The sequence below is a fragment of the Lycorma delicatula genome, chromosome 5 (genome assembly GCF_047948215.1).
Source record: "Lycorma delicatula isolate Av1 chromosome 5, ASM4794821v1, whole genome shotgun sequence".
In the NCBI taxonomy this organism is placed as follows: Eukaryota; Metazoa; Arthropoda; class Insecta; order Hemiptera; family Fulgoridae; genus Lycorma; species Lycorma delicatula.
In genome coordinates, this window is record NC_134459.1 from 66,365,894 (window position 1) to 66,389,585 (window position 23,692).

The following is a 23,692-nucleotide window of genomic DNA, read 5'->3' on the forward strand; positions in this document are numbered from 1 at the left end:
TACAAAGCAGTCATTAGAAATAGTTAAGGATATATCTTGTATGTACATAAATAAAACCATGCCAGTAAAACTGAGAACCTCCTCCTTTTTTGAAGTTGTTTATCATATTAAAATTGAAGAGCCATTAACCCTCTTTGAGAAAAGCCAATTTCCTTACATTTTTACACTTTCTGGTTCTGTTTCTATGCAATTGAGAAAGTTTTTCCAAATAACTTTATTGAAATATTTCTTACCTTTTAAATATATTAGTTTTATATTTGTTCTTGTTAAATTCTTTGAATCTTTTTAATTCTGTTTTGTCATTATGAAAAATGTTAGACAAATTGTTGTAATTTGTTATAATAAGTGCTTTCTCTGATTTAATCATTTTGTTATAATTATTTTCATGATAATTATCACCAACATTATATGCATTACTATTATCATAATCATGAAATTTTACATATTTGCTATAATTATTTTTATTTTCTACTTGCATTGAATTTTTAATTGGTCTGCTTGCTGCATTATGTATTATTAGTAAAATAGCTAAATAGATTTGAAGTACTAGTATACAAGTACTCAAGTACAAGTACTTTGGTAATATATTTTTCATAATACAATTCTGTTTATTTTATTATCACATATGGTTGATGTATTTGTTTTTATATGTTTTTTATGAACAGCTGAATTTTGTTCATTAAATTTTTATATATGACATCAGTATATTGATGCATTTTTTTTAAATACGGATGAATTGAAAAAATTATATTTTTTAAATTTGGAAAAATTATTTTTTTCTAAAAATACCTTTTTTATTTTTGTTTCTGATAAAACAAAAATACAATATTTGCTTATTAATGGGAAGACATGTTTAGTAGATTTTTTCTGCATTTTAAATAATAATTATTATTGAACATGATTTAATTATATTTGTTTTCCTTTTATTCTGTAATAATATCAACAACATAATTTTTCTCTAAAAACTTCTAACTATATTGCCCATAAAGCAGATGTATTTTATCTGTTTTTAACAAAGTACAGTTGATTTACATATCTAAATAATTTCTCTTTTTTTATATTTCTCTCAAGTGATCATTCATTTTTATGCAATTTTGTTTAGTATTAAGTGAAATTGTAATGGTACATTAATTTACTTAAATATGTTATTTAAGTTGAATCCAGCATTTTACACATTTTTTTCCTATTGAACAAAATTGCTATATTTGTATCTCTGATACTGTTTCATTATTTTAAATTTAGTTACTCATTATGCTTGAGTTCACAAATTGTGGTGGCATCTGTAGTAAACAGTTTGCCATTATAGTTGAACATATTTAAGAAGACAGGTTTTTTATGGCCTTTTTTATAGTTAGCAAGTGAAGACGTTTTATTCATTGATCTGCTGTCATCAGAATCTTGAATTATAATTCTCTCAAAAATATCATCACCTCCATTGGAAAACATGATCAAAATATTTTGATGATGTTTTACACATGGTTCCTCAGATTTGTTTTTATATTCAGTTTAAATTAGCTATGAAAATCTGGCTGGACTAACTTCTTCTGATGGATCATTCTAGTTAAGTAGTAATGCATACTCCTTTTTATTTACAGTCTTTTACAGTATCAGTCTTTTATTCTAGGAGAATATTTTAGAAATAGTTATTTTAATAATTAATGCTAAACTTAAAGGAATATTTTTCTTGTAAGTTCTTGAATATAATAATTTTATTACAAAAAGAATAATCAGAATGTCACATGTTTTAACAACTTAACGACGAACTTAACAACGATCTGCAACTCTGTATTGAGTTGTAGATCGTTGTTAAGTTAAAAATAATTTGAAATGGAATACCATTTATCAGACTGTACCTAAAATATAAAAGTATATTAATTCATTCTTTAGTATATTCTTCTTAATGTTTCCGTGTTTGATGAGTATATATTTGAAAATTGATTGGTATTCATATAGTTGAATGGACAGAAAGTTCGTTCCAAAGAAGCTTCTAAAATCATCTTCAGTCTTTTCAAGGTGAAATTTATATTTCAGTGGTTTTGTAGGTGCTTGTTTGCATATCATCCTTCCAAGAAAATTACCTTTTGTTCCATTATCTGAAAGCTATCTCAATGCTAGGACCAAGTGTAGTCCAGCAGAAGTGCACTTAATGTGGTCCTAGGTCCTAAGGACCTAGAGGAGAGAAGGATAGGACTCCGATGAGAGAAGACAAGGTGTTGGCTAGAATAGGACTGGGTGGACAGCCTTGCTGGTGAGGTCCAACATGCTGCGATGTGTTGGCATTGATTATCCACCAAGGACTCCATGGGTAACAGTCAGGTAACAGCACACTGAATACTGAAAAGACCCGGCACCACGTCACGACACACTAGGTATGGCGTGGTGTCCAAAAGGGCAATACTCTCAAAAAGAGCTAACCGGTAGGCCGACCTGCCATGCCGGTATATGGGGAGGCCTATTTGAGTTTAAAGACACTCCCCTGGGTGGCGTAATACCAACAAGTCGGTCCGGCCCAGGGGAGCTGAGAAAAAAAAAGTCCTAAGGAGAGATTTGTTTTGTTTGCTGATGATAGATTTTGTAAGATTGCTTCCATCATCTCTACTCCTTGTTGGGGGGGGGGGGGGGGGTAAACATGCTGTTAAATATCAACAAAGAGTTAATTGTACAGAAATCACTCTTACAGTGGACAGACACCAATAACAAATTTTTTTACATATTATTTCCATTGTAAAAATTATGTATATATTTCTCGCTGTACATAAAAATATAGCTGTACTTTAGAAGAACTAACATTTGTATCACTCTATAACTGAGGATAAAAAATTGATAAATAATTGAAAGAAAAAATGTTTAAATACCATTTGGCTACATATATATAACTTTAAAACTTGTATTCAATGTTTATTGATTCTTTTTGTTTCTAATAATATTTTACTTGCTTTGCTATTTCTTACTGAATTAATATAATTTAATTTTTATTCTTATTTTAAGAAATTTGGTTTAGAAGACAATGGAATTGCTGTAGAAGTTAATTTTATTATTGCATATGAAAACTTAAAGAAGTTAGAAGATTTAAAAGCTGAAAATATTCCTTTTACTTATGAAAACAAATCAACTCTTGAGGTGAGCCATGTGAAATATTCATTATAATAAATAATTGTTATAATTTTTTTAAAGTATCTACATAGTTTTATAAAAAAATTACTTACTAATAAAAAAATAATTAATATATTTTTTTCTTTCTTTTTTTAATATAATACTCTGAACAATTGTAGAAACGTTGTTATAATTTAATACCAGCTTTATATTCTCTGAAAAACAAAATTTGATGCAATTCATCATTGATGAAAAACTTCTATACCCCAACTTGTTTTTGGGATGTAGAAAGGTATGAATATCAGTTTGAGAAAGACCAATCTTAAGCAAACAATAGAACCATTTCCTAGTTAAGATAACTTACCTAATTTAACTTGTATTCTTCTGTTTAGAACTGCATTGTAGGTCTTAAAAACTACAAACCTTTTTTCAATGCCATAATTATTGCAAGAGATATACATTTACTACATCAACTAACTAAAATTTACTACAATTAACCAACATTTAGTTAACCAACTAACTACATTTAGTTGGTTAAACTATAAAATAGTTTTAATTTTTAAATTAAATTTTACAGTTTTTAAGAAAACACAGGAATTTAAGATGTGAGCAATAGATTTGTTTTAGTTTACACTTTTTAAAATCATTAAACCTTTAAGATGATTCATTTATTGACAAAATACCAGTGAAATTATAATAATTAAACCAAACATATAAAAGTTCAAAAGTCAACTAATTATTTTCTTACATCTCAACAGTTGTTAAAAGTGTCCATCTTGAGTATCGACTCATCTCTTCATATTCAATTTAACCTTCCCTATAATTTCTATTGATTTTTGAAATGCATCTGCTTGATATTCAGCTTAGAAAACAAATCAACAAAGATATATTTTTCAGTTTAGAAAAAATGTACTATTTAAATGTAAGTTTAGAATTCATCTAATCTATGAAAGCTGTTCATAAAAACATTGTCTTCAGATGAAAACATCAAACAGTTAATAGTTATAGTTGTAATAATGAGCCTATATAATGCCATCTTGATGTAGCATTTTTGCTTCTCAGTTTGTAATGAGGCTACTAAGATTGATTTTCTGATATTTTTCAGCAGTTAATTTCTATGTTATGAAAAGAATGAATCTGACTTTTCATTATTAAAAAACTCCTAGTTAAGTTCTCCTTGTTACTTAAATCTGATGTAGGTATAATTGGGGATAGTTTTTATATAGCCTTGTGTTCACCAAAAGAAAGTCTAGACCATAGAGGAAATTTCCTCCTTGGAAAATATGATTGATAAACGTTTGGTTAAGTGCCAGTAGTTATAAATTAATATCTATCTTTGGTAGATATTTCTTAAACTGTCATTAAATCGAAAGATTTTTTTAGATTTATTTGTTGGTTCTGTTCAGTCAGGAAAATTAACCCAAAAATCATGCTGGAATTCAAATAAGACTGATTAATCAGTTAAAGTTTCAAATTAAATACTTACTGTGCTTAGTAACGCAACATGCTTGTTCTAACAGATTACTAATTCCACTGAAGGGATGATGAAGTAGATAATTTAGGCGTTTTAATCAAAAAGTTAATTTATTAACTTGTTTTTTAATAGTGCTGGTATAATTTCTGTATTTTCAAATTAGTAAGTTTAGCAAAACTTTTTTAGAAGTGTATGGTTATTTTAAGATATAAACTTGTGTTTTAACAATTTTATCTATTTTCAGATAATTAATAAAGCAGCTTCTGCTGGATTCTTTACTGTTTCAGTAACAAAAAATGTAGAGCAATTTTTATCATTGACAGATCTTCCAGATGGTTAGTGTATATTGTATTTTAATATTTTCTGTGTACAATTTTGTAAAGATGTTATAGTACTTAAATAATATATCATAAGCATATTTTGCTGGGAAATTTTTTTATGAGTGTAACAAATATTCTTTACCAGTCTCAGGATAGAGAGGTAACTGAGCACTACTTTCAAATTTTGAGAGTAGTGACAAATAGAGAAAAAAATTGTGAGCTTCCACTAGAAAAATAGTTTATTGATATAAAACTTTGATGTCTTATATAACTAAATTATGTTTTGACAGCTTTTTACTTTTTTTTTATATATATTCATGCGTTTACTTTTTATTGTATAATATTATTGAAGAAATAGTGCTTTGTTGAAAGCACTTTATCAAGAAATAAGAACTACTAGTGTAATGGATAATTCCTAGTTTTTTTGTAATATTCAATTGATCTTATAATAACCTGTTCCAGAATAAACTCTGATTAAACTCAGTCATCAAGTTAAACTGTCTTTTATTCATCATTCACCAAATATTGCTAATGATAAAAAGGATTTTAACTGTAATAATTTTTCAATGCTTGCATTTGTATATTTACTATTACAATACAAATGCAAAAAGCAATTACATAAAACGAATATTTATATATTAATATTTGCTTACGTACTGAAACCATGAGTAATTGAATCTGCTTAGAATTTTGTAATTTTTTTCTTTATTAGGTGAACAATCATAAACATTACCATCATTACAATGAACATTTAATTCCATAGTACAGATTAACTACAATAGATATTTAATTATACAGTAACACTGGGGAAAAAATGGTTATAAAAATGGGAAAAAGAAATTTCCAAGCACACAAAGCCAAAAAGAAATATCTTTGAACAGTTGTAAAGAAACTTACCAATGCAAAAAAAAAAAAATCAAGACTGGTCTAAAAAGCCACTATAAATAATTATGAAAAATATAAGATAAAATTTATTTTAAAAACAAATATATTTCAAATAAATAAGGAGTAATATATATATATATATATAACTGTAATTGATCTTTTTAAGATTATATTATTCCTCTGTACTGTTAAATTATATTTAAATTCTGTTAAATAAACCACCAAGTACAGAATATTGAGATAAGACATATCTTACCTTAATTTTTCATGAAAGTACTTTCGCAGAATCCTCCATCCTCAGTCATGAGGAAGTGTTGGTATCTTTTGCAGTTTTTATAAAACCATTTCCCTCAAACACTGTCTGATGGTTTATCAAATTGAAATTTTGTTTGTATTTGTATATATGTAATATTTTTCTAATATATAATTCTGTGTCGTTTTTATTAATTTCTAAATTTGTGTTATATTAGAAATAGAGTGTTTATTTTTTATTGGTTGGTCTGCCATATTAGATAAACCTAATTTATTATTTTTGTAATCTGTGTAATGTTCTAGAAATCTAGTTTTATAGGATGTATTTGTTTTTCCTATATAGATACCATAACAATCATTACATTTAATTTTATAAAATTAATCTGTATGAAATTTATAAAATTAAGTGTAATGATTATGATTGTATTTATGTAGGAAAAGCGTAGATCGTTTAAAACTACATTTCTTGAACATTATAGAAATTATAAGGATAATAAATTAGGTTTATGTAATATGGCAGACCATCTAAACAATAAACATTCTATTTCTGATATTAAATTTAGAAATATTAGATATTAGTAAAGATGACATAAAATTAACTATATAAAAAATTATTACATAAATAAATTTGGGGTATGTTTTTAAAGTAAGTACCGTTTTGAAATTAAAAAAAAAACAAGTACACTATTCTTAACAACTTTATTTTTACGTGAAAGTCTGTACTTTAATCAATTTTTGTACATAATTGCCACCAATATTGAGACACTTGTTGTATCATACAACCAGCTTTTGAACACCGTCGTCATAGAAGTCTGCTACCTGACTTAATAACCACTGCACCACATCACAGTTTTCAATAATTTAAGCGTTCGGTCACAATTTCATAGACAACACTTCTTGAAATTTGAGGAATCTCTTCAGATAGCAAAGAAATCGTAAAGCATCTGTTCTCTGTCACTATTTCATCATCTTTCTGCACCAAATCTTCAGTAATGATGGAAGGTCGTCTATTCCATTCCTTATCATGAACATTCTGGCGGCTATCTTTAAAAGCTCTAGCTCATTTTTGTACCATTCCATCACTCATAATGTCTTCTCCAACACTTCACTGATCTGATGATGAATTTCAGCCACTTTTACGCCTTTAGCACTAAGAAAACTAATCATACCACGTATTTCACAGTCGGCAGGATTCTTGATTAGTGAAGGCATTTTAAATACTCACAAACAAATGTAAACACAGTCAAATATTTCTGTAATGGTGTCTGTGGCTTGCCAACAGATGTAGGTACACAGTGCGCATGTGTGGAATGCCAACTGCAGCATAGCAGGAGCAGAAATGGCACTTACCTTAAAAACATGTCTTATACAAACAAAATTTAATTTTATAAACCAACAAACAATTAGTCCTACATTTTGACACGTACTTGTTTGCTCAGATTCCATGAGTGCCTTACAGGTGATTACTGACGTATACTCCAGACCTTCTGTTGTATGTAAGATTCAGTCTGCTATTTCGCAAATGACCAGATGTGATAAAATAGTGAACTTCTGCTGGATCCCCAGCCATATAGGAATTACAGTCAATGAGCATGCAGATAATGCAGCAAAAGAGGTTTGTTTACAGCCTACTTTTACCAATTGGTTGCATCCAATGATCTTTCTGTTTTTTTGAAGAGGGTAGTTGATGAAGATGTCAAAGTGAATGGGATGCTACCATAAATAATAAACTTCACCCAATTAAAAACACTATATCACTGTGGAGCTCCTCTTGCAGAAATAACCGTCAAGAGGAGATTATTATCTGCCGCTAATGAATAGGGCACTAGGCTCTCTCATGGGTATCTGATGAAACAACTGGATACATCCCTTTTACTCACTGCGACTGCCAACTAACAGTGCACTGCATCCTAGTGGATTGTATGTTATACTGCATTACATCACAAGTTTAATCAAGGGGCTAACACACTAACAATTTTAGGGGATAATGAAACGAGGTTATCTTATGTTTTATGATTTCTTAGGGCCATCCGTTAGTATTCAAAAAATTAAATTACTGTGTTTCAGCTAATTATGTCATTTGCCATAAAGCAGATTGCAATTTTATCATATTAATTTTTCATTTTAAGATATATTTTAATTGTTTTTAAAGATGTTTTTGCTTTTAATTAATTTTTAACATTAAATTTTTTAAAAACATATACATCATGTCTGGGTGATAACCCAAAAGCATTTCTACCCCACCCCCCAAAAAAAATTGTTCATAATCATAAACCAAGAATGCATTTTATAGATATTCAAATTCAACTAAAGATTATCGTATTAAAATATGAACAGATAAAACAACTCATTATAAGAATCATAAACAATGATCAGTAAGCAACACATTTATGATTCTCTGCTAATGCGAAAAAGCAAATACCTCATCAATAACTTTTGATAGCAAACATATTTAAACAAAATTTTTTTAATATTTTCTGAACCCCTCATGCTTTGTGATGATTAAATAACAACAATTGAAGCATAAAAAATACCCACTTCTTTAAATTATTATAACATCCTTTCTTCAATATCCAAAGGTTTTGAAAATCTATCGTAGTGCTGGAATTATTATTTGGTTTTCTTCTTTCCCTGTCATCATTATTTTTTCAGAGATTTTTTTAAACATTATGTGAACTATGTTGACTTTATTATTTTAAGCCAAAACCATTTTCAAAAGAATTACTGTTTGTAATCATTAGTAAGCTTAGTTCCTCTAACTTGTATTATTCATTAATGTAAAAGTTTTTTTTTAATCTTAATAATATTTTTATTTTAACTATTGACATTTTCAGTAACTACTGACATTACATTAATGGAAAAAAATCATCATGTTCAGTATAGCACATATGAATTCTACAGAAAGCATTTATCTTATTTTAAAACTACTTACTGCACTTATATACATACAGTATCTGAACAAGTCAAACTAAATTGTTGAATGCAGTGACAAACTATTCAGAACAAAACACATGTTAATGAATAATAAATAAGCATGACATGTACAGCTGGGAATTTTGTAACATAGTTGCATTTTTTAAAATCACCTCTCGATCATTGCTACTTTAGATTTTAATTTAAAAAGATCGTGTTTTGATATGAGTATATAAATGTGGAAAGTAAAATTGCATCTTATTTTCAGCTTAATAAAATTAGTTTTTATATACAGAGTGTATCACAAAATCACTAATTTTGCCCCTTAATTAATGCTGTATAAAAATTTCAATACGACCTCATTTAACCAGGGTAGCTCAAGCAAAGTTTTTCACTTGCCATAACTTGCAAACAAAGTATTTTAGGACATATGTTTATATGAACTTTTTCCATTATTTTCACAAATACAATAAGGTTATGAAAGGCCCAGGAAAAGTTTGTGATACATTCCGTATATGATGTTAAAAAACTTACAGGATTTTTTCTCTCTGTTTTAGAGATATTTTGAGAGTAATAAGCATCTCTAATTAGCATAATAACTAATAAATAATCCACCATCCATTTCTATGAATAGTTTGTATTTATCATTCATTCAAATTGGATGTTGTGGTGGCACCTTTTGGAGTTTTGTGAGGAGTGATCTACACTAATAAAGGATTGCCGTGAAATTTTATGTTAAATTTGGCAAAATTTTTATGTTAAATTTGGCAAAATTTTTAATAAAACACTAAAATATGATTCAAGAGGTTTGTGAAGAATACTTTGAACCACACACAATGCTATAGTGGTTCAGGCATTTTTTTAAGAATAGTAGAGAATCTACTGAAGAAGATTCATGTTTAGGAAAGTCATCAGTATCAATGGAAATGTTCCTCATTGACCAAGTGAACAATTTGGTAAGGTTTAATCAAAGTTTAAAAGTTCTTGAAGTAACAGAAGTGATTGTAATTTTGATGGATTTATATCAAAAAATCCTAACTGAAGAATTAGGAATGAAACATGTAACTCCCAAATTTGTACCAAAGCTCTTGACATAGGAGTAGGAAGACAATTTTTAGCAAAGTCAAGAACTTTTAAATCGTCTAAATGATGATAAACCCTTCTTGTCAATAATAATAATTGGCATGGATATATAGATGTGGTGTGAAAAGAAAGTCTCAATTCGACTTTGCAGTGAATTGGAAAATCATCATACTAAGAGATAAAGGGATGCAAAAGTCATTCAAACTCAAAAGTGATCTTTTCAGACTATTTTTTATATTAAAATTATTGTTCATTGTAAGTTTCTACCTGCAGGGTAAACAAATAGTCAACTACCACTATATCAGACATTTGTGAAAAAGTGTGGAAGAAGAAGCCTGAGCTTTGATGTGATGTAACAGCTTGTAGTTCCTTCTCCATGACTATGTCAGCCTCACATCGCTGCTAATTTGCAAATTTTATACAAAAAGTTCACTTTGTGTCATCCCTCAACCAATCTATCTCCTGATGTCTATTTTGTTTCCAAAATTAAAATTTGAGTTAAAAGGACAGAGACCGAAGTCCATGGCCTTAAAAAAAATTAAGTCCGTAAACTAATTTACAAAATATCCTGAAAACTATATAAAAAATTTCATTTCAGAGCTGCTTTTCAAATTTAGAAAAAGCCTGTATGACCGGAAGAAGAGTATTTTGAGGATAACTGTATTTGAGATAACTGAGATTAACTGAGTATTTGAGATAACTGTATAATGCTGTAAATATTCAATGGAACTCTTTTGTTTCTTAGTAAAGGTTTTGTTATATATTTAACAGACCTCTTGTGAAGTTGTTAAAATGCTTAATACATTGTCTCAGTGAAGTTATTGTTTATAATGTGCATTGGACTACTTAAAAGGGGATAGTACTGGTTGTTGGAAGAATTTATTCATTAAGTTTATTTTTAAATTTCAGATTAGAAAGTTGTAAAAATTACTGCTGACATAAAGGAAAGTTTTTTAAATTGTGACTAAGAAAATGTGCAGTATGTAACGTTACAAATAAACACAGAATTGGTATAGAGACTGTTAGCATTGCTGAATCACCTAATAACTTTTTATCTATCAAGTCCCAGCTTTTCAATAGACTAACAGAACCAGCCTGGATGGTTGACTTTAGGTCATTCTGATAGTGATTATCCTGCTTTTGATATTAATGATTTACTTATGTAAGATTACTTCTTTTAAAAATAAGTATGACTTAATAATTAATAAGATTTGTGGTTTATGTTTTTTTTGGCAAACTAGTGAAAAACATCAATTAATGAATAAACCTTAACGTAATGAAAATGTCAGCTGTTACCTTTTATATATTTTATTTTATTCATAAATGTTTTACATGTAGTATTTATTAAATTATGTATATAATTTATACAGAGCGTTTCATAATGTTCTTACGAGTTACAAAAATTCAGTACAAAAAAAGTATTTCACTAACCTAAATGAAAGTTGTACGAGGTAATGCGTGGACTTAACCAGAACAGTTTTTGTTAAAAATCTATAAATGTTCCGATATGTGCATCTCTGGTGACACGGCATACATCAACACAAAAGTCTAGCTCTTACCAAACTCGTTCTAACATGTCATTTTCGATAGAGTTGATTGCATTGATTATGCAGTCCTTTACCTCGGCGATATCGTGCGGCATCGGCGGGATAAACACCTTATCTTTCATGTAACCCCAAGAAAGAAATCACGTGGCGTGAGGTCTGGTGATCTTGGTGGCCACAGCATAATGTGTTGGTCTTCTTCAGACGCGCGTCCTATCCAGCGCCAAGGTAATGTTGTGTTAAGGTACTGTCAAGCCTGGTTATGAAAACGGGCAGGACAACCATCTTGCTGGAAAATGAAGTCGTTGAGTAGCTGAGGCATAAGCCATAATTGTAACATATCCAGGTATATCATGCTGGTTACTGTCGCTTCCATAAAAAAGAACGACCCATACACAGCCTCACGGGAGATCGCACAAAAAACGTTTACTTTTGGAGAATTCCGAATGCGTTCCGCTTAAGCATGTTGGTTTTCAGTTCCCGAAACTCGCATGTTATGACGGTTTACTTTGCCGCTAATATGGAAAGTAACTTCATCGCTGATAATTATATTCTTTACAAAACCTTCATCTAACAACATCTTTTCCTGTAACTGGAAACAAAAATCGAGCCTATGTGGTTTATCTCCATCAGAAAGACGCTGGATTAATTGAAGACTGTACAGTTTGCATAATAAACGTTTACGGAGAACTCTTCACACTGTTGTTTTTGGAATTCCTAATTCTCTGCCTGCAGTTGCAGTCGATTTTAAAATTGCTCTTAAGAGCAATAGTTCGATTTTAACTAAGCTCTTCAATCATTCTTGAAATGCTCTTCTTTTCCTAAGACAAGGCATACATTTAGGTTCTACAATTTTCATAGTATTTATAAATGACATCAGTTTCATTACACACTACTCATATTTTTTTATTTATTTTTTGCAGATATGAAATTGTTTAAGCCTATTATTATAAATCTAGCTGATATTCAATTACTTCGTTGACTTGAACTTTGTATAAAAATTAACTTATATATTATTTCTTCCAACTTAAAAAAAATTGATTTCATACTCAATTTAGAAGGTTTGCAAATGTTGATGTAACTGTGTAACTGAATAATACAAAAGCTATCTTCTATTAAAGACTTAGGTGTAGGTTTTGATACGAAGTTATCCTTCAGTCAATACGAAGATTATACTGTAAGACACTAAAAATTGTAAATTTAATTAAGAGATTCTCTACAAATTTTAGAAATATTAACTCGGGAGAATTTTTTTGGTTATGCATTTTATATACTGTAGTACTAAATTATGGCTCTGTTGTCTAGTGACCTTTTGCCGACTTGCAATTAAAATTACTAGAAATACCACAGAGAATTTTTCTTAGATATGCAGCCTATAAAATCTGTGATTCTATGCACTTTACCGATCATTAACTTTATTAATATTTTTAATTTGTTAAAAATACCAAGAATTGAATCACCTCTGACAAGGACAGATTAATATTTGCTAATAAAATTTTTAGTAGTTATTTTGACTATCCTAAATTATTTCAGTTTTGACTTACATATAATAATGACTAGACTGCTTAGGCATAATTTTCAATATTTTCTTGGTTCAATCAAATCTCATATATCATCTATTACTAGACTACCTTTACTGTGTAAAGTACACTTACAGTACAGTTAATACCTTATCAAGAGCTATTCTAACTTATGAATGATAATTTTGTTAAGTACTTATGTTTTTTTTTTTAATATGATATTGTATTCATGGGTTTCATGCCTGTCTATTTCAATTAAATAAATAAGTACATTAAAATTTACCACACTTACCAAATATCAATCACCCAGCCTTTGCTTTAGGGTAAAAATAGAAAATTAGGCCATAACAACAAAGACAGCTGCAAATTTCCAGCAAGTACTTTGAAAAATTACTAAACTACCAAGAACCTGAGGTAATATTTCAATTCCAAAATCTAGCAAGATGAACTGAAAAACCCAAAATACATAATTAAATGAAAATAGACAAAATCACCCAGAAATTAAATTATAAGGAAGCAGATGATAACTTAACTGCAGCAGAATTACAGGAAGAATCATGAAAAAAACAAGAGAAAACTGAAGAACTTGCTAGAAGAGATATAGAAAACTGAACAAAATCTCACAAGACTGGAAAAATGCATTAATACATAAACTACACAAATAAGAAGATGAAACGTAAGTAAACAACAACAAATGAATTTCCTTCTTACCTGTGACAAATAAAATCCTTTGAAATGCACTTCGAAATATAATTGAATTAATATAGACTTAACAACTGGGAGAATATGAAGAAGGATTCAGAAAAGTAAGATCATGTGCAGAGCAAATCTTGAACCTTTAAACAATAAGGGAAAAATTACAAGCCATAAAACTAAGTAATTGTCTTCGTAGATTCAAAAAGGTATACAACTCAATCTACAGAACTTCCTTATTCAAAGTTCCTAGAAGAATTTGGTGTGGATCCCAACGCAATTAACATTACTGAACAGACTCTTCCAATCACAAAGTTAGAACTAAAATTGGGAAAATAAGATGAAAAAAGTTGGAACACACCACTAAATAAAATTGAGTCTGAAACTGAAAGGAATTGTAATAACTGCTTAGCCTTTGCTGAAAATATTACAATTTTCTTACAGAACCTTGAAAAGGCAGCAGAACAAGTAAACCAACTAAAATAATTTGCAAGGGAAATAAGGTTAAAAATTTCTTTGAAAAATGCAGAATTCATGACCAACCAAGATTCTCCCGAGTCCCTAAAAACGAAATATGGAAAATCAATCAAGTTAACAAATTTAAATATATGGGAAAAATAATCCAAATTACTGATTTGGATAAAAAAGCCAATCAAACAAGAAAGAGAAAAATAAAATTAGCCTACCAACAAAGGATATTTTCAACAAGAACATCTCAGTGCCAAAATCAGACACTAAAATACATTAATCAAACCGGAGGACCTGTTTGCATCATCAGACGCATCTTCAGTTTGAAATCAGATAAAATAAATCAAATAGAAAAATACAGTAAAAACTTGAGAAAGATTCTAGAACCAAAGTAACAAAAACATTTACATATACAATGAAACCGAGAAAAGGTCAATTTCATCAGAAAAAAGAGAGCCAAATCTTTTTTCAGTCTCACAAAACAGATTTTCAACCACATTTAACGAAAAAAAGAATGGAAATCAACACAGTTCAGTGGTTGTAAATGAAAATAAAAATATTTTTTCAATACAGAACAATGTTCAGAAAACCAGTAAAGATTTCACAGAAAGCTAGAAAAAAGAAGGGAAAAATAAAGAAAAGAATGAAGAACTGTTGGAAAACCAGGAAAGAAGATATGCAGAAGAGAAATAAAAAAAAAAAGAAAAGAGCTTACATGCTCATGCGATGTGTTAGTTTCAGTCACTGGTAACAGAAGCCATATCATTTGTGCCGCATTATCCTGTTCAGTCACTAATTTAATATTTTTATTAAGAAGCACAGCTTCATTAGTAAAAGTATTATTTACAGGCACATTCATTATCTGTAAAGAAAAACAAAATTAAAATAAATAACCATAATAAAAATAGACCTTAATAAAAATACCTTTGACTCTTTTACACCTGTCATAAACAGCTCTCTTATAATTCCTTAATGATTTTTGTTTGTCTATGTTTTATGGTGGCTTAAGTGAGGTTATATTTGATGCTGATGCAAGCTTTCTCAATGAAAAACTTAAGAACACAAGAACAGACCAATGATATTAACAGATGATGCCATATACATGGCTCAAATTAATCTCTCTAAGAGGCCATGTGAAATGGCCCTTGGCTCACTGATTCTTTGATTTGTGGTAATGTATGTGATTTTTATTCTTTAAATATATTTTTTAACAATTATTTTCTGCCACTGCTAAGTTTTCTATTTGTTTTCATTTAGCTCCAGATTCAGTTTGTGTGTTTTGTTTTTTATTAAACTAAATTTCTGTTTAATTTTAATAAATGTTATTTCACATTCATTTCGTCAGAAGTAAATTCTCTACAAACTAGAAAGTTGTAATTGTTTATTGGTAAATTAACAAATTTATATTCAAAGCCTAAAAAAGTTATTTTATTCCTAACCTAATTCTAGTATTTTCCAGCACAACGTTTTCGTGTTTTGATTTATTTTTAAATGATTTATAGTAATAATGCTGATTTTGACACAGATTCTCATAAAAACTCTCAATACAGATCAGAATTTGACAAACCAGTTGTAAATGACAAGACAAAAAATTAGAGGTTTGTAGAGCGATTCAGAGGAAAGTTATGATAGAATTATGAATGTCTGATTCTGTCAGTAATTCGGCTGGCGTAAGTAGCAGCAGCGATATTCGAATTTCTTTTATTCCAGATCAAACTGAGAGTGTACACTGTTTGAACCTACAATGCTCCAATGTTTACAACAATGCATTATACAGTGATAACAATGAAGGAGATAATGAATCTAATCTAACTTAATCTAATAACTTTGATATACGTGATATTTTATTCCAATGCCTTTGCACTATTAGTTAATGATGAAAAATAATAGCAAAGGTACAGATGCCAATCCCCAAGAAGTGTATTATGCACTTTGATGAAAAATAATAGCAAAGGTACAGATGCCAATCCCCAAGAAGTGTATTATGCACTTTTCATCAATCATGCATTTTCAATTTCTTAAGGTAATGAGACAAATCATTATGCATAACAAAAGATTGAATTTCGAAGGAGAAAAAGAGCAATCGATAATTATAATAAAGCTCTAGATTGAAAAAATGGAATACACCTGATATAAATGAAACAGAAAGATTTGTGGAAAATTTTGTGGATGGGGTCTTGGTAAAATGCCGAGTATATAGTAAATCTGTTGTATTCTAACCGGGTTAGTAAGCTAACTTACTGAGATTCTAAGCCAACATTTTTGAGATTCTTCTGAGAATGTTCCACGCTTCAAATAATGGAAATGCACCATACAATGAAGAAACTGTACAAAGTTCAACAACTCATCGACTAGCTTCTCCCAAAGTTTCAAATGCAATCAATCCTCCAGGAAGAGATGTGAATCGATGAAAAATAATTCTTTTCAGGGGACAGCTTGTCTTTCATCAATACTCTCCCAAAAGAAAGACACCAGCACGGGGTGAAACTTCAAATTATGTCTTGTCTGTGGCTACACATGGAATCTCATGATATATGCTGGAAAAGAACCAATTTCCGGCAAAGGGGTTCCAGAAAAATATGTGTTGGAGCTTGCTGGACCATTACTTGAAGCTGGATGAACACTATTGTGAAAATTGATATACAAGTGTATTGTTGGCTTCTCAGTTACATGATTTTTATACAAAACTTTTTGGTACATTAATGGCTAATCAAAAAGGAAATACAACATAATTAACAGAAACCAAACTGAAAAAAGGTGAAGTAGTTACAGCCCAATATTCAGGTAAAAAAAAAAATATATATATATATATTGAAATAGAAGAATAACGGAAATGTGTTGATGATTCCAACAAAACACAGAGACGAAATGGTAACAAAACAGAAGAGAGGGAAGGACATCATGAAACCCAAGGTGGTAACAGACTACAACTCTGCAAAAGAATTTATTGATTTATCTGACCAAATGAGCATATATTCCACCAGCCATCTACATTCAATAAAGTGGTATCAAAAAATCATTTTTGAAATACTGTTTGGAACTTCAATTGTCAATGGTTTTCATACAACCTTGTTATCAAACAACACAAACTTCCAATGAAAATCCTAATATTTAGGGAAGAATTGATTTTACCTTTTTTTACAGACGTTTGACAATGATGCATAAACTGAAGTCAGTCAAGATGAATTTACAAAAGAGACTACAACAGTACATAGACTGATCAACATTGAAGGTAAGAAGTCAACAGCAAGACAGAGGTGCAGTGGTTGCTACAAAATGAGGAAGCTGACAGAAGACAGAGGAACCTCAGAAAAAACTACCAAAAGGGCAACGACAAAAAGTTGTGTGTGATGCCTTCTTTTGTCTCGATTGCTTCAGCTGTTGACTGATTTTGTTTTCTTATAAAACTTTCAATAGAAACTTTGTTGTTCATGATTTTGAGTAAAAATGTTCTGTATTTAATTATTAGAACAAAATTGATATGAAATAACAGAATGATGAACAGAATTGACAATGTTAAATGTAAATGATGTAATGTGTTTTCTGTAAATAGTTTTTTATAACACAGTATGATGTAAGTAATAACAGCAGTTAAGATATGTAAATAGGTACATATCTTAAAGAAACTCTTTAAGAGTTATAAATATAACTTTTTTTTATACAAGAATACTTTGTAAATAATATTGAAATTAATCATGTGGCCCCTCTAAGGCTTACACCGATCTCATGCCACAAACTGAAGAACATTGGGAGGCATGTGTGAGCCGCATGTGGCTCAAACCAGTATAAATGTGCATCTCTATTACACTTTTAATAAATATTACATTTAAATGACTTTTGAAAAAGATAACGTCTCATTCCCCTGATGTCAGTTTTATGCATATGCCCGATGCTTAACAGAGCACAACTAATAACTTCTGCCGCCAATGTAAGTTACATCGAATTTTAATAATTAAAAATAAAACAGCAAAATTATGCGGAAGCAACTTAGATGCGGTATAACTAATGTTATAAACGATTTAATCATATAAATTAAGATAAAAACCTTGTAACAGAATACAATAAAATATTAGCAGACAGGTCAGTTTCAACAGATTACAATTTGTTAAAAAATGAGCATGATTTTAGCATAAATGTATTTTTTAACATGTCCACACTAATAAAGGTTCAAAATCTTTTACCAAAAATGGCGTAAATACTAAATGATAATTAATCAGATTTAACAGAATTCAAAAAAATGAACAACACAAGCTTGTTTAGATATGAGTATCAATAAACATATTTATGGAACCTTTATTTATAATATTATTATCATGTTTGTGAAACAGATTCATTATATTGGTGTGTACATCTTTGTTTATTCATATCTTGGTTCGACATTATGACCTTACCTTACATTATTACCTTGCTTACCACCATGTCATACATTTTAAATCATGTATACATAATTTTATAAAAATGTTTAATTTAATAAATAAATAATTAAACTTTAATTAAGGCCACGTGACCCTTAAGTCTCTTAGCATTCATCGGAAATGGTAGCACTCACTTTAGTGATAACATATTTATTCAATTCATCTTCATTTCTAACAACAAATTTTATGTTACATATTAAAAGTTAATAACCATGAAGAACTAATTATAAAGGGGTATTAATTTGATGCTATTTAATTACAGACACTTTTTAAGAGAATTGATAGTTTGCAATATTAAGTAGACATACGTATTTAGTTAGCTATAAAGATGTTTTTATTCTGTCTTTGTGTTTATTTGTTCCTTTGTTGTGTGTCAAAACAAATAGTTTTTTGTAACCGATGACCGTTTACTTTAGAGAGTTTTACAAGACATAGTAGGCGAGCGGGCAATTTTCAATTATTAACAGAAATGTCCGTTTTCAGATGGAAAACAGACATGTGGACTTTTCCTTTATATTGTGTATATGAATACACGGTTATCAAGCGAAATAATATTTGTTTTTTTTCTACTTCTAAGAGGCAATCTATGGAATATTTACTGATATCAAAAAACTGGTGAATGGAACATAACAAATGAAGAGGCCAAGAAAAAATTATTCTTTCTCTAGACAGAAATTTTTTTAGCACAGTTACATCATTGCCCACAAAATATGGTTGACATTTTTGACATTCCTCTTGCCTAGTACAATGAACTTCAAATGCAATGACATTCTTAGGCAAAACAATACATCATAATGACATGTGCAGAGCTTTTACAAATATAGCCTCAAGAATTTTTCCCCATTTACATCACATGGCATGACTTGCCATAAAGACATGGTCTAAAATTGCAGGAACGACTTTTAAACTATGAATTGAGGTTAAAATGAACGATACATCTTTAACTCAAGGTCGATTCTCAACCCAAGAAGTGTGCTTCTAGATCTAATTCTACAAAGGAAAGTCATGCTAATGCTAATCACAATGGTAAGAAATGTTTTTATTGTGGAAAATTAGGCAATCTCTAAAAACTGTTAAGTGGGACCTATCTGTTGTAAGTGCAAGTTAAAGGATCATAAATCAAGTGAATGGCCATCTAATAGCACTGTGATACAGTTGTATCAGGCTTGGAAAAATTATAATGTAAGTGTTAACACTCTATGACAGTATCTTATACGCCACAACAATCTGCAGTAGCTGAAAGAGAAAACAGAATCATTTGTGATTCCCGCGCTTCCTTCCTCTTACCGGCCACTGGTTATGATACACGGAATGGCCACTGCTGTGTTGTGTACTGGAGCACATGCTCCAGCACCACAATAGTATAGGAGGGAGTGGGCTCTCTTCAAGCTAGTACGGCTTTTGCAGGGGAACGTCTGCTCTCAATACTGTTGTGCTAGAGGTGGCTAAGAGAATTATGAGAGGCAGTCGGCGGGGTATTTGTGCTCTCATTACCCTAGACATGAGAAATGCATTTAACTGTATTTCTTACGTTGCCATAATGCAGGCACTGAAAAATTTATAGATGGACCAGTCAGTACATGCAAAGATAATTCTACAAAAAAAATGGGTTTAGTGACTGTAAATCTTAATCTTTCCAACTGAACTTGGTTGGGAACCTGGAACCTCTCCTCTAATATCCAACGGTGAACATGATAGGGAAATTGTTGGAAGCTTAAATTATTTAGCATCAGGCAAAACAACAGACTTAAGCTTTGCCTTGAATATTGCAACTGGAGCAAAGATTCAACCAATAAAGGCCCATTTTAATTTGGTAAAAAGAAATTTCAGATATTTCTAATCTATTCCTGAAAATGGCATTACATATAATAAAAAAAGCCAGTGGCAAATTGAGGTGTACAGTGATGCCAATTATGTTGGTGACAGTCATTTGAAGGAAGACTGGCGAAACTCTCCTTAAATCCAATGGTAGGTCAGTTGTGTGGAAAAGTAAATTGCAGAAATTTATATCATTCTCTTCTACAAAAGCTGCATATATTTCTACAATAGAGGCAATCAAATAGTTGGTTTGGCTTGACATCTAAAAGAAAGTTGTTACACTTAATGTCAATCCAAAGCAAACTCTCTTAATAGATAATCAGATTGCCATAAAACTTAAAAATAAAGCGATGTTCTACAATAAAGAAAACTAGATGCCATTATGTGAGAAAGATGGAGAAAGAAGGAAGCATTCAATCTGAAAAACAGGCAACCGATATATTTACGAAAGGACTCATCTGCTTAAAGGTATGAAAACAGTCATGCGTATGAAAATTCAATGTTAATTATCGATTTCTGAGAGCTTAAAGTTAAGGAGCATTAATATTTTCGTACAATAATCGTGTTTCATTTGTTTCATAAATTACTTATAATTTTTGTTTTTGTGAAATGTTAATTTGAGACTTTTTGATAGAATCGACAGTTTTGCGAAATTATTATGCAGGTGTATGTAATTAATTGTGAAGATGGTTTTCACGGTTGGTTCAGGGACACAATAGTTCTTTGCAACCTACCTCAGTTTATTTTAGCGAGTTCTACTTGACATACTAAAAACCATTGACGTTTGCTAGGAGTTATCATGAAACAGATCTGTTTTCCATTAATTGTTTTTATAATGGAAAGCTTAAACAGTCTATTACAAAACTGGTCAACTATCAACTGTTTTTTGTTTTTTTTATTAGTATCGGGGAATAACGGATAAGAAAGTAAGTATTATAATTTACAATAAATAGAAAGAAAATTACGGCACTTGTGCAGTTTGTTCCACCCCTTACGTTTCAGTCATTACTGTTAATATTTTGAGTATTTAAGTAGTAAATTCAGTAATTATTGCAATTATTTACTACTTAAATAATCAAAACTAATCACCTGATATTTTATAAATAATTTATAAAAAATAATTTTTTATTTTATAAATATAATTTAACGAAACTTAACATATGCTCGCTAACCTTCATTTACACCATGTCAGTAATGGCGTATACGTTAAAAACCATTAGGGTGGAACAAACTTCGTGTGCCAAAATAACTAATAATGATAATAATATGCCCACGATATATGAATTTTTGCTTAAAAAAACCATTTTACGACGCACTCAAATGAATTTTTATCACAAGTTAAAGCCCACACCACCAATCCATCAATACAGAAACTCAACTTAAATTTTATTAATTTATATAAGAATGGTATAAAATTACTTACTTAGTCAGATAAACAAAAATGAAAACCAATAAATAAGTAATACTGAAATTAGGATATAAATCTTTTCTTTACAACACTTTCACACTAACAGGTGATAGAATTATTGATAAATAATGCCAACACACGCAATTGTACACTTCAATACATACGATATCGTTATAATGTTGGAAAAAATATATAAATACATATGATTTGCACAACAGACTTAATAAGTAATTTTTCATTCACGTAACAGTTAAACAAGTTTAAAATAAAAGTAAAAATTTACTGAAATTTTCAGAAAATTCTTAGAAGCGATTGAGATTTATTAATTTATAAAAAAAACAATAATAATAATAGGTCAGCATTTAATAATAATAATGTTCTTTTTGTTAAACATAAAAATAATGCAACACAAAAACGTAATAGTTAAACATCAAAAAATCATTTTCATTAATAAATTAAACTAGTAATTATTTTTAATTTCTGTATAGATTTTTGTCCATGACGGTCGGAGATGATATCAATTCAAAAATACATAATTCTGTAACGACAAACCGAAGCAAAATTATATATAATTTTGTATAAAAATATACTTCAAATATTTTATAAGATATTAGCTGTCTTTTTTTAGTGTTGTTGCCACATGCCTAATTTAATATCGGCGGATGCCAACATCCCCGCCGGAGCAGCAAGTCTGGCCGGACCGCCGAGGTAGCCCCTGGACGTGGACGTTACCTTCCACTCCAGCTCCAGCGCGCCGGGCTTCAATCACCCTGGCCGGCGGACTCAGCTGAAGGAGCCGGCCCCGCAACTTGTGTCTCGCGACAGGCAAGTGAGGATGCCTAACTTCAACGAAACAGGCCGATTGTAGTCACGCGCCACACACTACTCTTGGCGCGTTATTTGAACGCCCGAGGATGCATGAACATATCAAGCAATCGGATTTATTATTAAATAATATTAATATTAAGGGATAAAAATTAGGACAAAATTTTATTGTTTGTTTAATACAGCAAATGAAAAGTAATAAAAAAAAAACATAACCAGATTTAAAAAATAAAAAAAGAATGAAAAAAATTGAAAATGAGTAAAAAAATGAACGAAACATTAAAAAAAATTTTTGAATTATTAAAAATATAACAAACTTATCTGTAGTTTGAAAAACAAATAATAGAATTCCATTTCCTCAATTGAAATGGACGTGTAAAAAAGTGGCCGATTAAACACAGCACCTGATTTTGAAGTCGAGAGTTCTAAGGTTCAATTCCTAGTAAAGGCAGTTACTTACTATGATTTGAACCTTAGAACTCTCGACAAAATCAGATGATTTGTGATGAAGAATTAAACTAGGCCAACCCGGTGGGCACCACTAGCTACCTCTCTCTCTTTTTCTGTTTAGCCTCTGGAACGTGGTTAACCAAATTTAACTGACGCAGATGGATGCCCACCACTCCAGCAGGCTGGCCACCATTCTATTCCTCAGCCACCTTACACACTCTGATGCTTCTCACTAACTTGAAAATCGCATTCAATTATGTTGTTCGTGTCTCATTACCACCACATAGCTTGCCCTTGGATTCGGCTACGTGACGTACACGATCACGTTTTCAACACCATTGAAGGTGCCACAATAAAACCACAAATCGTACTCGCTGAGCTACAGGTATGGCCTGAAGCAGCCATGACACGACAGGAATTGAGCAAGGAAATAGTCTTCTTTTTTCCTGTTTAGCCTCTGGTAATTACCATTCAGATAATACTTCAGAGGATTATATGTACGAGTGTAAATGAAGTATAGTCTTGTCGAGT

The 23,692-nt window shown here is 30.2% G+C and overlaps 2 protein-coding genes across 14 annotated transcripts in view; one reads left to right on the forward strand and one right to left on the reverse strand.

The window, feature by feature from the left end:
- The window catches only part of LOC142325054 (uncharacterized), a 64,874-nt gene extending 59,503 nt beyond the window's left edge, over positions 1–5,371 (forward strand). For all 6 annotated transcript variants that reach the window (XM_075366346.1, XM_075366350.1, XM_075366347.1 and 3 more), the window contains 2 exons: positions 2,989–3,120; positions 4,812–5,371. In XM_075366346.1, coding sequence (XP_075222461.1) covers positions 2,989–3,120; positions 4,812–4,907 — 228 coding nt within the window. In that variant the 3' untranslated portion in view covers positions 4,908–5,371. The remainder of the gene's footprint in view (positions 1–2,988; positions 3,121–4,811) is intronic.
- The window catches only part of LOC142325053 (uncharacterized), a 29,785-nt gene extending 7,734 nt beyond the window's left edge, over positions 1–22,051 (reverse strand). For 4 of the 8 annotated variants that reach the window (XR_012756476.1, XM_075366340.1, XM_075366343.1 and 1 more), the window contains exons 1-2: positions 21,902–22,051; positions 14,961–15,107 (exon numbers count right to left, since the gene is read on the reverse strand). Coding sequence is in view for 4 of the 8 variants with exons in the window: in XM_075366340.1 (XP_075222455.1) it covers positions 14,961–15,104 (144 nt within the window). In the remaining 4 variants the exon portion in view is untranslated. Of the gene's footprint in view, positions 1–3,206; positions 3,309–3,841; positions 3,956–11,312; positions 12,386–14,960; positions 15,108–21,901 lie in introns of those variants that run through there. The other 4 variants (XR_012756475.1, XR_012756474.1, XR_012756473.1 and 1 more) reach the window with 3 other exon arrangements.
- Positions 22,052–23,692: the final 1,641 nt, after the last annotated feature.